Source organism: Xyrauchen texanus, chromosome 43 (assembly GCF_025860055.1).
Source record: "Xyrauchen texanus isolate HMW12.3.18 chromosome 43, RBS_HiC_50CHRs, whole genome shotgun sequence".
Lineage (NCBI taxonomy): Eukaryota > Metazoa > Chordata > Actinopteri > Cypriniformes > Catostomidae > Xyrauchen > Xyrauchen texanus.
Window position 1 is genome coordinate 17,411,107 of NC_068318.1, and position 14,508 is coordinate 17,425,614.

Here is a 14,508-nt window from a genome sequence, read left to right on the forward strand (position 1 = left end):
GTGGTGATGCCATTAAAGAAAACCTGTATTAATTTTTCTCTTGTAAACAACCCTGGTAAGGCATTAATATATATTTAAAAAAAATAAAACCTCTTGAGTCAGAAATTGGTGACTTTTTTTGTTGTTGAATAAATCAAATTGAAATGTTTTTTTATATTCAACCAAATTTGCTTTCCAGATACACTTGGCTGATCATAGTATCCGACAGAGCCAATTAAATGTGTGCTGAATGTTGGAAGCTTAATTACCTGTTGTTTGGATAAGTAATTCAAACGTAACTTGTAGCATTGTATTAGGCTAATTACAAACAAACCTGAAAATATTATTCATTATTATTTACATTTATGCATTTGGCAGATGCTTTTTTCCAAAGCGACTTACAGAGCCCTTATTACAGGGACAGTTCCCCCGGAGCAACCTGGAGTTAAGTGCCTTGCTCAAGGACACAATGATGGTGGCTGTGGGGATTGAACCAGTGACCTCCTGATTACCAGTTATGTGGTTTAGACCACTACACCACCACCACTCCATTATTATAGATTACTTTAATAATTCCTCATGTAGTATCATTGACACATGCATATCATTCTCAAAATGTATGTAGGACTGCTTTGTGCATCATGTGTCCATTGATTTACTTAATTCTAAACCATAATCCAGATTGAGCCTCATCCTAGTTCTAAACAGACTGTATGCAAATCATATTATCTTTAACAGTAGAGGTAAGAGCTTCTTTCTTTGCTTCAAATTGACACTGATCAAATTGACTATCTAATCTCCACCTTGCAGCTTGTTACACATGAAAGAGATGGAGAGTTAAAAAGAAGCCCATTTCTTATTTATGGGTTCATTTTGAGGGCTTTTCATGCAAACTATTTAATTCACATTGCAGCTCACCAGGATCTTTGGCCCCACTCTATAGTAACCAAAGAGAAACTTGACTTCAAACATCACTACACATCAGGTTAGATTATGGGCTCAGTGAAATCTTAAAAGGAAAGTGTCTGTACCTGTATGTGTGTGAGCATGTGTGTGCATGCGCTTCATGTGTTTATTTGAGGCCAGGCTGTCTAATTTAAAACAGAAAAAGTGTGTTTGCATTAATTGACACATTTTAGCCTGTCCTATTTAGAAGAATCCTAATAGAAGGTGTCTTTTTGGATTCAGAATAGGACATTTAATGCTATCATGCCAGACTTTTTTCATTTGTAGACTGTAGCATCTGTCCCTTTATCCATGCATTGGCTGTGTGAACTCTAAAAGGAATAGTACACCCAAACATGAAAATATTATTATCATTTACTGCTCATGTCATTCAAAACCTGTATTAGTTTCTTTCTTCCATGGAACACAAAAGGAGAGGCTTTGAAGTATTTACTGGGCACTCTTTTACAGGAAACTACAATGATGGGGACTGGAGATTTCAAGCTTAAAAAATGATGAAAAAGTGCCATAAAAGTATCTTAAAAGTAGGACATATAATTTGTGCACTATATTCAAACTTTTCTGAAGGTTATACTGTACGTTATTCAAGGACCCGTTATCAGACGCAGAACACAGATGATCGGCTCGTGTTCACAATTTCACAATTTTTTGCATTGCCTTGCAACTCCTAGCACCCACCCACCCCCGTCCAACAATCACAGAGCTCTGTGTTGGGCATCAATTTGGCCAGCAGCAGCCCTGGTGATAAGTTATTGAACTTAAAACAGCTATTTAGCTGAAATCAAAAATATAAGTCAAGAGATCTACGCATATCATGCTTGCATATTCAGATTCCCAGCATGCACTGTGGCAAGCATAAACTATGCAAATTGCAGTATTATGGTCTTTTTTTTTATAATTGTTTGGCGCTTTCATTTATGCTGTTGGTTGTAGTAAGTTGTCACTGAAAGTTCACAATTCATTCACGAACGAAACATCATTAAATTTAATTTAACTACAAAGTCAAGTTTACTTAAAAGACATTAAGATCATTTAAAGGGATAGTTTACCCCAAAATGAAAATGTTCTCATCATTTACTCATCCTCATGCCATCCCAGATGTGTATGAGTTTCTTTCTTCTGAAAACCACAAATGAAGATTTTTAAAAGAATATCTCAGCTCTTTAAGTCCATAAAATGCAAGTGAATGTTGACCAGAGTTCCAAAAAGGACATAAAAGCAGCATAAATATAATCCATGTCTTCAGAAGCAATATGATAGGTGTGGATGAGAAACAGATCAATATTTAAGTCATTTTTTACTATAAATCTCCCCTTTTGAAAATCTCCAACTAGTAGGTGGCTTAATGTGAAAGTTAAAGTCACTTCCACACCATAATATAAAAGTGAAAGTGTAGAATGTCAGTAAAAAAAAAAAACAACTTAAATATTGATCTGTTTTTCACCCACACCAATCAGATCACTTCAGAATATATGGATTTAACCACTGGACTCTTAATGATTACTTTTATACTGCCTTTATGTCCCTTCTGGACCTTCAGAGTTTTGGTTACCATTCACTTGCATCATAGGGGCCTACAGAGCTGGGGTATTCTTTTAATAATCTTCAATTGTGTTCTTCAGAAGAGAGAAAGTCATAAACATCTGGGATGGCATGAGGGTGAATAGATGATGAATGAATTAATGAATGAATTTTCATTTTTGGGTGAACTATCCCTTTAACAAGTTATATTGATTCAAGTCAACTTTATTAAATTTATGCAAATGTCCCCAAATGTTTAAGGTGGCATGAACACTTAATATTTTGTATTTTTTTCAGTACAGGGAGAGCTGGAGTAGATGTCATCATTTCCTGTGAATAACAACAATAATTTAGGTCTCTTTTTCACCCACAGCCATCGTATGACTTACAAATATGCGATATTCTATATACGTTCAGAATAAGTTATATTTGTTATTGAATCATACTTTTATTGTACTAATTATATTATTTATTTTGTCTAAGCTTGCTTTTTGAAGCTTGAAATCTTCTGTCACCATTCATTGTAATTGCATAGAAAAGAGCGACCAGTACATTCTTCAGAATTTCACCTTTTCTTTTGTGTTCCACTGAGAAAAAGTAAGTCATATGGGTTAGGAATGACACAAGGATGAATAAACAGTTTCAGAATTTTCATTTTTTAGCTAAATATACCTTTAGCATATACAGCACCTAGACTGAAGCAGTTCTTCTGGCTTTGATGAAAAGATCCATCTCCCATGTGTGGTTCCAAGTTATTGCTCTGCAAGCACATTATTGATCTGACCTTCGAAAGAAATGCTTCAACTCCTCTTACCTGTCAATCAACCACTGGTGTGAAATAAACTCCATACATCTCTCCAAAAGATCAGCGACTCATGCATACAACACCTGGATTATGCACAACACTGTGTGTGTGTCCACAGTATCTTCTCTCAGTATCTGCTATTAACAAAAGCATTGTATATTGTCAAGTCACAACTTTGACTCTAGATATCCATTCTGCCAACAAACAGTGAATCTGTTCAAACCCATCATTTTAATGCTCTCCCATAATTTCCAGGTGTATAGGGCAGGTGTGAACAGTGAACAATTTAAGATTATCGTAGTATACGTGCAGGTGGAGAGCAATTGACGTCCCTTATCGTTGTCTGTATTCAGCGCATGGAACGGCAGGATAAGCCGCATCATGGAGGTAACGGGGCCGTAAGAGAGACAAAGTGTCTTTGTCATCTCCACTCCCTTCTTTAATTATGGAGTCTGAGCTGTCACAGGTCTTTGTGCGAGCATCCACTGCATTGCACTCTCCTAGACTATGCCCTGTCTCTCTTTGTCTGACACATGATATGACTCTATCGGAATTATTTGCCGCAGAAGGTCCCTATGCACATTAAGTAAAGTTCAAGTCGAAGCTGGGGGATTTGATCGCTCCGATACCACTACATCTTTCTCTCACTCTTTTTTTTTTTAATTAATTTCTCACTTATTCATCTCCCTGCCATGGATTCTTCACTGTCTGTATAGCTTTAAAGTATTCACAGCATCAATTTTAATGTGTAGACACTGCTATACTGACACCTAGTGGAGTGGATGCAGCTATTTGTAAAAGCAATAATTTTCGGTTACTGCTGCATTTTAGAAATGTGATCTTCGCAGACAGCCATAATTTGTTTATTTTATGAGTGAGTGTCCAATTTGTTTTGGGGGGGTGGGGGGTGTCATGGAGATAAAATTTGTAGTATTTGACTGGGAATGTGATTTCAGCATGGCAGTCCCCATGACACAGCCCAGCTCCATGTAAAATATATCAGCTTTTTAGTAGTCAAGTCATTTTTATATGTATAGTGCTTTTTACAATACACATAAATTCAAAGCAGTTTTACAGAATATTATAAATAATAATAATAATTCCTTACATTTATATAGCGCTTTTCTAGACACTCAAAATGCTTTACAGAGTATGGGGGAATCTCCTCAACCACCAACATTGTGCATTGTGCAACATCCACCTGGATGATGCAACGGCAGCCATAGTGCACCAGAACACCCACCACACACTAGCTATTGGTGGAGAGGAGAGTGAGAGTGATGTAGCCAATTCAGGGATGGGGATTATTAGGAGGCCATGATTATACCCCCTACGCTTTACGAGGAGTGCCATGGGATTTTTAATGACATGACCTCGGTTTAACATCACATGTGTCTTCGTCACTATCGTGGGGCATTGGGACCCACACAGACTGCAGGGTGAGCACCCCCTGCAGGCCTCCCTAATTCCATTTTAGCAGCAACCTTGGTTTTCCCCAGGGGGTCTCCCATCCAGGGACTGACCAGGCTCAACCCTGCTTAGCTTTAGTGGGCAACGAGGCGAGAGCTACAGGGTGATATTGCTGCTGATAATTACTGTTTAATGATAATCAGACAGTAATAGTATCGCAACTGTTCATTAGGCTACTGCTTTTACTGGATTTTTCATCTCATGTAAGTGTAGTCCTACATGCTTAAAATATATTTTTCAAAACTACTGTTCATTTTAATGTTCCTTTTTCCAAAAATGTTTTTTTCTAGGTAATGAGTTTGGCCATCCAGAATGGCTTGACTTTCCCAGAAAAGGAAATAACGAGAGCTACTATTATGCCCGTCGCCAGTTCAACCTTGTGGACATTGAGCATCTGCGATACCGACAACTATACGCTTTTGACCGTGACATGAATCTCACAGAAGACATATACGGCTGGCTGGCTGCCAGTCAGGTGAGATGCACACACTTTCATAAACACTGTGCTCCCCTCCAAGTGATTTTAAATATATACAGTAGTTTACACAAAAAATAACATTCTATCATTATTTACTCACCCTCATGCCTTTCCTCATTAATTTGATTGTCATTCTTTAGTTTAACACAAAAGGAGAAATTCTGATGAATGTACAGGTCGCAGTTGTATATAGAGCTACAATGAATGGGGACTTGTGTTCCACATTGGAAATAAATGCATGCAGGTTTGGAACGGCATACTCTAAGTGTGAATAAATTATTAAATCATTTTAGTTTTTCCATGAACTATTTCTTTAACCTATAGAAGAAACCCAGTATAAATCTCCTTGCTGAATCGTTTCTTGCCATCTGTTAAACTGTAGGGAGCTATTTATCTCCTCTAATAAATGGGATGTGAGATGCATGGCCCATATAATAATGAAATTGCATAATACAGCCAACCAGGCATGACACTCCATAGCACAAAGACATTTTACGCACACACTTTGCACCGCAGACGCCAGAAATCAGATTTTCGCCGTATTAAACGGTATAAAAATCTTTCTTGCCTCAGAGGCTCACAGCTTATGTCAAATGCTTCTAATTTATCAACATAATCAGAGACTCATGTTTTATTCACCTGACAGAGGAATTATACTCAGACTAACAATCACAGACACAGAAGAGATTCCCGTATGAAAGAATGATCAAAAAGAGATCTCTTTAATATCTCAGTTGCTTCTTCTAGACAGCAATGAGATTAAATGGAGAGCAAATGGAGACTTTTGCTGAAATATCCTGCTTTTTAGACAAATACACAAGTAATGTGTTTCACACTAGGTCTGGCCGATATGTTAAAATAATTTTATCGATAATCGGCTTAATAAATATTGCGATATACGATTACAACGTCAACCCCCCTGCCGAAGGCTGGTGAATTTTTTTGCTTTGTTGATTTTGCTTTAAAAATGTCATTATTGAAACAAAAAACATTTCTAAATTCAAAATACACTAATAAATAACTAATAAACTAAACAAAAAAAGCAATAAATTAAAAAGTGATATAAAAATAGTATTTAACCACCTTATTTAAACTCATCACGCAATATCCGTCAACAACACCAGGTGGAAAATTACTAATAGAATACAGATTAAGAACTAAAGACTAAATAATTCTAATAAATTTCGTGAACGTGTCTTGTATTAATTTATGATAATAATTTTCGTCTTTGTTTATTGTATACAAAGATATATATTTCTGAACCTGCAGAGTTGCTTTCACAATGCATGCTAACTGCGTGGAAACAAAGCGAACTAAACGCAAAGCACCTCCCGTCCTGTGACGATCGGAGATCATTTGCACATTCTCATAGATGACATTATTCTTGCAAACAGTTTACAGATGAGTGAAAACGCTTGTTCTACAAGACAGGCTTGCGCTGCATGCCTCCGAACAAACAGTGAATCAGACACAAGCATTGATGGTTTTTCTTTTGTCTGTTCTTAAATATATAATAAAGAGTGTTTCTTCAAGTGTGTGTCTTTGTGGCTTACAGCATTTCTTGTCATATGTCACGCCGAGACGTCTTACACTCAGCCCGCCTGTTGCGAGTAGATGAGCAAACTTAACCGCACATAAAATACATCTGGACGAGCAGCTTGTGGGCTAGATTTGGTCTTGTCGCATTATGTGGGTGCTTGTTTCACACCCTGGGCTACTGTTTAACATATTTGCTGATTTACCATCCATGGTTTTGCCATTTCCCAATATTGTCGATCATTCGCAGTCGGCATCGGGATCTTTGACATCATCGATATCCAATAATATCATCCTATCGCCCAGCCCTATTTCACACATCTTTCTCACACAGTTTTTCAAGATACAAAAATGTGCAATTAAAATGTCTATGAAAGTTTACATTTTTCAAAAAATCATTTGTATTGTGTTTGGGGGTCATTTACATAGTTTGTTGCTTTTTTTTGTTACTATTCAGGCAGTGGTCACAACTCTAAATCAAGCTGATAAGGTCATCGTATTCGAACGAGCAAAACTTCTGTTTATCTTTAACTTCCATCCCAGCAGCAGCTACATCGACTACAGGGTGGCAGTGGAGCATGCTGGGAAGTATCCTTTCACCCGAAAGCTCTAGATGGCTAGCAATACTTGGCAATGTACTGTGTTGATATATGTGTGGGAGTGAGGTCATGTGTGTGTGTGTCTATTTGAGTATATCTACAAACTTTGTGCTGTTAAAAATGCAGGAGATATGTTTGTAGGAGAGAGGTCAGGTCACTGATTACATATGCATTAGTCTGTGTGTATATGCTAGCTATGTACAGTATAGTTTATGTATGCATGTGGCACAGAGATTGTATGAATACTAATGAGTGTATATTTGCGATTATTTCTTCACTCTGTGGCAGATGTTTTACAGCATAGGGAGCCATTCAGACTAAATGTTGTGTTTGTGTCTGTCTGTTTGCACTGTTTTTCAATAGTTTTTCTATATATACATATGCTTAAGATGGATGTCTTTATCCACTGCACCATCTCTCACTGCTCTTTCAGCTTCTCACACAGGAGTGCCATGTTTTTAGACATTAACTTTAAAAATGCACCTCAAGACACCTGCGATCTGATATATTTGTTGCACTGTGTCTAGCTTTTTAAACACAAGAACACCTTTGGTCTGAATGGCCCCCTATAGGTTTCTGCATCCATCTGCGCTGCTTTTCAATAGTTTTTTTTTTTATATAAACATGCACTAGATGGATGCCTTGACCGTTGCGCTACTTCATGCTGTATTTGGGGCTGGAGTGCCACGTTAATGTCAAGTTAAAAAGAACTTCTACTTTTAAAAATGCTCCTCAAGACACCTAAATTCAGTTATTTTCATTGATCTGCATCTAGAAATTTTTAATGCTAGAACACATTTGGGTAACACTTTAGAATACTGTATCTTACTTAATGCATAACTAATAAGGAATTACTGCAGAACTAATAGGTCATTCTTCATTAACACTTAAGTCACTACTATTAACTACTAAGGAAGATGTGTTAAATAATCAGTATGTAATAGCATTTTATAGTTGTGTTAAGTAACAATTAGCTAATCAATAACTATTGAATTCAGTGAATACAGGCCAAAACTACTAAATTCACTGTAATGACTCATTTTGGGATTGTAGTATTTCCACGAAATGCGTATTGCATTTCCATAGTATAATAATAACATTAGAAAAAAGGAAGAAGAAAGGGCCACAACCTGAATATTGCAATTGCTAATTGTTATGATAGTATTGTAATTGTAATTAATCGACTGTTCATTAGTAGTTACTCAATAGTTATTTCTCCTGAAGCTGAATTAGTAGATAATTAAAAGTAGTTCATCAGGAGGCATGACTGAATTCAATAGTTATTGATTAGCTAATTGTTACTTAACACAACTATAAAATGCTATTACATACTGATTAGTTAACACATCTTCCTTAGTAGTTAAGTGTTAATGAAGAATGACCTATTAGTTCTGCTGTAATTCCTTATTAGTTATGCATTAAGTAAGATACAGTATTATAAAGTGTTACCCACATTTGGTCTGAATTTCTGAATGGCCCCTTAAGTTTTTGGGGCTGTCTGCACTTTTCTTGATATAGTTTTTCTATGTAAACAACTTTGGCCGTTGCACCCCCACAGTTTTTTCAACGTCTCGTGCAAGAGTGCTTGGTTTTTTAAACACTGTAGAGGTAAGAAGAATTACATCTTTTACAAATGTGTCACCTGCTATATTCCTTGCACATCATCTAGCTTTTTTTAGACCTAGAATGGCCTGAATAGCCTTTATACATTTTTGCGTCCGTCTGCAAAGTTTTTATTTGTAAACTTGTGCTAGATCAACGACTCTGACTGCTGACCCGTCTCACAGTTTTGTTAGCATCTCACACAGGAACACTGTTTTATATGCCGTGTCAAGTTAAAAAGAACATTAACTTTTAAAAGCGTGCCTCGAGATGCCTGCGTTCTAATACTGTATATACTGTATATGTATATAGTGGAAGAACGGCTCCTATGCGTTTTGCATCCATCTGCACTGTTTTTAATAGTTTTTCTATGTAAACATGCACTAGAATGACGTCTTTGACCATTGTGCCACATCTCGCTGTTTTTTAGCGTCTATGAAGGAACGGCACATTAATTTAGACATTTTTAGGCTTTTTAACACCCCTAACACTTTGTGACACCTGAGATCTCTTATCTGTTATTCATTGTGCTGCATTGTGCCAGATGTTTTTGATCGATGCTATTTTTTTTTAGCATCTTGTGCATGAGCGCCATGTTTTATTAAGTTGAAAACAACTTTTACTTTTTAAAACGTGTCTCAAGACTTGTGTTCTATTCTGTTTGGTTGAATTTTGTCTAGCTCTTTGTTAGCACAAGAATGCATTCGGTCTGAACGGCCATCATCTTTTGCGCCCATCTGAGCTGTTTTCACTTGTTTTTCTGTGCATGTGATAGACGGACGTCTTTGACTGTTGTGCAGCATATCTGCTTTTATAAGTAAATAAATTTTTGTTCTGAAAGGCCCCTAAGACCTCTGAGCACTAACTACATGAACATGTCCAAATCCTATGTGTGTTCTGCAACCCTTCATGGCTCTTTAGATGCTGGCCTGCCATTGGCTGTGACACATTCCCATTGATGTGTAAAGACAAGCTTGTACATTAGGGAGGAAGGGGGAGTTGAAAATGATCTGTCAAGTCTCGAAAACACATTTAATTGGCTGCAGAGATGCTAGAGGTGACTGTCATCACACAAAACAAGCTGTTCGTGGGCTTGTGTGTGCGTGGGTGTGTATATGTGATGCTGTGTTGGGGCATTTGGGGTTGCACCAATGGGAGTTTGTGTTTATATGGAGACACCAATTAGGAGATGAGCTGGGGAAAAGACCTTACCACCAGAAAACAACAGCTCATCAAACATCACCCATTCGCATATATGTACTTGCAAAAATACCCTCACTCACCAACACGCATCGAAGATATGGTCTTAACCCAGTCAAATACATAAAGCTTACAGAGGAAAAAAGTTGCTTTTAAATGAACATGAAATCAAAATTACATTCTTATATCCTTAATCCTTAATCTTAATCTAAAAAAGGATTTTGCTTTGCCAGGCAACCGATTGATAAATAAATATAAAACAAATAAACATTGCTTGTGCATTATCAGGTTGCAAATAGACTTGCCTCGATATCATAATTTTCACACTGGTGCGGTGTTCATATTCAAACCAACTAACTCCGAATTACCTCTGGTTGGACGCTAAGTGTTTAACATCTGAGGTTGTTACCCATCCCACCAACCACCAGAGAGAGCCCTGTCCTGTAGAGGATTACCTTTTATTTAAATGTTTTATTTATTATTATAAATTAAATATAATACTGTATATAATATAGTAAACATGTGAAAAGATTGGTTATGTCTGCTGTACTGTATTTGTTTTATTTAGTACGTTTTTATATATGTAAAAATACAAATAATCAAATCATATCAACAGTTCGGTTTGCCAATGTATACTATTTGAAATCTCAAGGGTAAATTACAAGGGTATTATGCTGTAATGTGGTTTATGAGGACATTTCTAGTGTCCCCATAATTCAAATCGCTTAAAAAGCATACTAGATGATGCTTTTTTGAAATAAAAAAATGCAGAAAGTTGTTTGTGAGGGTTGGGGTTAGATGATAGAATCTATAGTTTGTAACCTACAGTATAAAAATTATTATGTCTGTGGAGAGTCCTCATAAGGACAACCGCACCAACATTTTATCGTGGTACTTTGGTGACAAGTTGGATGTATGTATATAAAATAAACGTATTATGTGGTATAAAAGACTGAATGAGTAACTGAGCGAATATAAATGACAGATGCTTGACCAGCGCAGCCTGTGTCTGCGTGAAAGCGATTTGAATCTGGTAGCTTGTAATGTAACTGGCTGTTGCAGAAACATATGTGTGATGGTACAAATTAAAGGTTTAAGAAATCTGGCGGGGACACTAGCACACCAATGCAATATACTGGGGACAAGTAACACAACATATGCTGGTGACCAGACCTTTTCCTCTCTGCATTCCAAAGCTTGAACAAAATAAATGTTCTCAGTGCCCAAGAATCAACTTTTAACTCCATTATAAATGCCCCCACTGTCATTTAATAAACACCTTTTGTATGCGTAGGGCTACATATGCTAAATGTCTAGTTTGAACCATGTCGCTAATGCACACTTACAGTTCCAGCGAACAGCCCCTCATTGTATCAAACTCATGGCAGAGCTTGTCGCCCACCCGACAGCACCACTCGTACCCCCTGCCCTCCTCTTCAGAGACCTGAGGCTGCGGGGAGCTGCCGGAGATGAGCTACACCAGCTGAAGGCCTCCCACCAGGGCCTCTATTTAATCATGGCCCAGCCATCCAACACGCTTGGCGGGTAACAAAGGCACCCTTCAGCCAGGGCCAGGTTTCCTCCAGCCCCTGCCGCTGCCCTTTCTGTGTCTTGCCCATGAGGTGGGAGCCCTCTATCCATGCCACCAGCCGTCATGCTTTGAAGTCGAGAGACGAGGGTTTTAGAAGTGTGGGCTCCCGTTTAGGACAGGCAGAGTGGTAAATAGGGACCCCTGAGCACCTAATCGTTTTCTGTGTTATAGCGCATATCCTTCTCATTAAAACATCGCCTTTAACCAGAGTCTGTGTGGGCAAAATCTGGAAGTAAAACATGATTTCTTCTGTTTTCGCCCTTATGCCATAAACTTAAATGTAGTTCTTGGCACTCATTGATATTACATTTTTATTTTGCTTTCTTTGTCCTGCAAGTAGATTTGTACTATTCTTTCTCTTGCATGATGGCCTGTCCTCTGTCTCTGACTCACAGAGCAGATACTGTGAATCCCAGTAGGACACCAGAATGAGAACTGTGGCTGTCAGAGTTGAAACACATATTACACTGTGAGTCACATTGTCATATCATCTCATGAGTAATACAGCACAGACTAGGCTTAGGAAACGAGAACTGGTTCTTATTAAAGGGATAGTTCACCCAAAAATGGAAATCCCAAGATTTACTCACCCTCATGCCATCCCAGATGTGTATGACTTTCTTTCTTCTGATGAACACAAACAAAGACTTTTAGAAAAGTATCTCATCTCTGTAGGTCCATATAATAGAGGTCAACCTATAGTGGATTTTGCTAATACCGATAACTAAAGTGGGGAAACAGGCCAATAGATGATTAATCAGCCGAAAGTTTTTAAAAATTAGAATATGAATGAAAACTTTTCACTCATTGTAAAATAGCACTGAAATTTAGTAAGTATTACTTTCCGCGGCAATACTTTAATACATTTTCCCACTCTGGTACACAAGCCTTTGCCATCTGAAATTTATGAAAATACTAATAAAAATATAACAGGTCAAATGTGTTTGTTCAGCTGTAAAATAAAATACTGCCTTACTAAGTCAAATATAGAGAAGGTATGCTTTATCACTACAGACAATATTTATTATTTTATTTTCATATTAAATCTATGAATGAAGTACAAGAAAGGGAGAGACAAAAAGGCATAGAAATCAAATCAAGTTTTTTTAGAATGGTATTGTTTATAATATATATCCATCTGTCTTCACATGAACACATTGTATAAAAAACTCAAAAAAACTCAGGCAGCATATTCATAAAAGGTTGACTTTAATGATTGATTTACTACTGAAAAAATAACTTGTAATTTCACTTAGAAACAAAACGTTGCACAACAAACTCCATGCAGAGTCAGTGATTGTATTTATTTAACCTCTGAAGGGTGCAGTTATGCTGCTGAAACTAGAAATTCAGAATGTAGAACCCTCCAGCACTGGCCATGGAGAAATTAAATTAAACCAAAAATAACTATCGGACGCTATCGGCCCTGATTAATCGGTAAATCCGATATATCGGTCAAACTCTACCATATGATGCAAGTGAATGGTGATCAATCAAAATATATTCACAACTTTGGCATCCGTCAGTGGTTCTCGAACACACTCTTCCACTGATGTGCTAAAATTACAGTGAAATATACAGTACATACAAAAATACAGTTAGCTGTTTCCTAAACAATTTACTTATAAGCTGGTTCTTTTTAGTGAATCAAAAACACTAATGAATCAGTCAGAGTGGGTTCTGATAAGTTTAATTTGTGCGAAATTGCACAAATATTTTTTTTTTCAAATGGACAGATTGTCCCACCCCCAACTCACATCATTGGTTGAGCCAATATTGTGTCAGGCTGGACGGGCCTCTCAAAACAAGGCTGGAGCCGTTACTAATCACTTTATGCTGATCATTATGCCAGATTTCTCCTCTGCTGGTGTCTTTTGTTTTGGGGGAGGCAGGGGCAAAGAGATGTTGGGGTCTTGGAGAAGGATCAATCATTTCTACTTGCAGGAGAATATCGACCTTTCCGGTCTCCAGGGCCATGAAGTGCAGAGGGGGCTTTCAGCCAATAGGACGGATCAATAGGAACGTGGCTGGCTCAAGGCGGCATCTGATAGGTGATCACAGTCTAGCTTTCTGATGCTGGACTGGTAGATGTTTTCTCGGTGGCCATCAAAAAACGGGAATGACGGTATGGAGGTTGGAGGCAGGTTGTTCTATTAAAGATTTAAATTAATCAGTCTACAGGAACCACAAAAATTTCAGTAGCCTCTCAGAAAAAGTAGACAAAAGTATATAAATGATAAATGTGTCGTAAAATAAGCAAAGTGTGAAATTTCTGTGGCACTAAATTGAATTGCAAAAATAATGATTATTTTCAAAACACATTTAAAATGCTCCTATATCTTCCATTGTTTGGGCCAACAATTAGTCCCTCTCCAAACTCTCACCATTGGTTGAGCCAATGTTATTATGTTTGGCCCAATTAAGCAAATCAAACTGCTTGGTGCCGCTTGTACCATAGAAATTACACACTTTTTTAGCAAAGTTTGGATTGTGTCACAGTGTCTACATTCCAGTGGAATCAAGCTACAAATCGCTTACCTATAGTTGTCTCTAAATATGAAACTAAGTTAGGACAATTTATTTTAACATATAAAATGTATTACACTTTTAACCACTAACTAAAGGATAACAGTTTCTTTTTTTCTTTGCTAATGTGTTTATGTGCTGTATACTTAAGCCTTAAAATGTGAAATACGTAAAGATCAAGTAATATAATCCAAATGCGTTTTGGCAAATGCATCTGCGAATGTGTCTACATGTA

The 14,508-nt window shown here is 37.3% G+C and overlaps 1 protein-coding gene across 1 annotated transcript in view; it reads left to right on the forward strand.

The window, feature by feature from the left end:
• Positions 1 to 14,508, forward strand: part of gbe1a (glucan (1,4-alpha-), branching enzyme 1a) — a 200,777-nt gene that overhangs the window by 178,188 nt on the left and 8,081 nt on the right. Inside the window, exons 13-14 of the mRNA XM_052115962.1 lie at positions 5,032 to 5,216; positions 7,213 to 7,343. Coding sequence (XP_051971922.1) covers positions 5,032 to 5,216; positions 7,213 to 7,343 — 316 coding nt within the window. The remainder of the gene's footprint in view (positions 1 to 5,031; positions 5,217 to 7,212; positions 7,344 to 14,508) is intronic.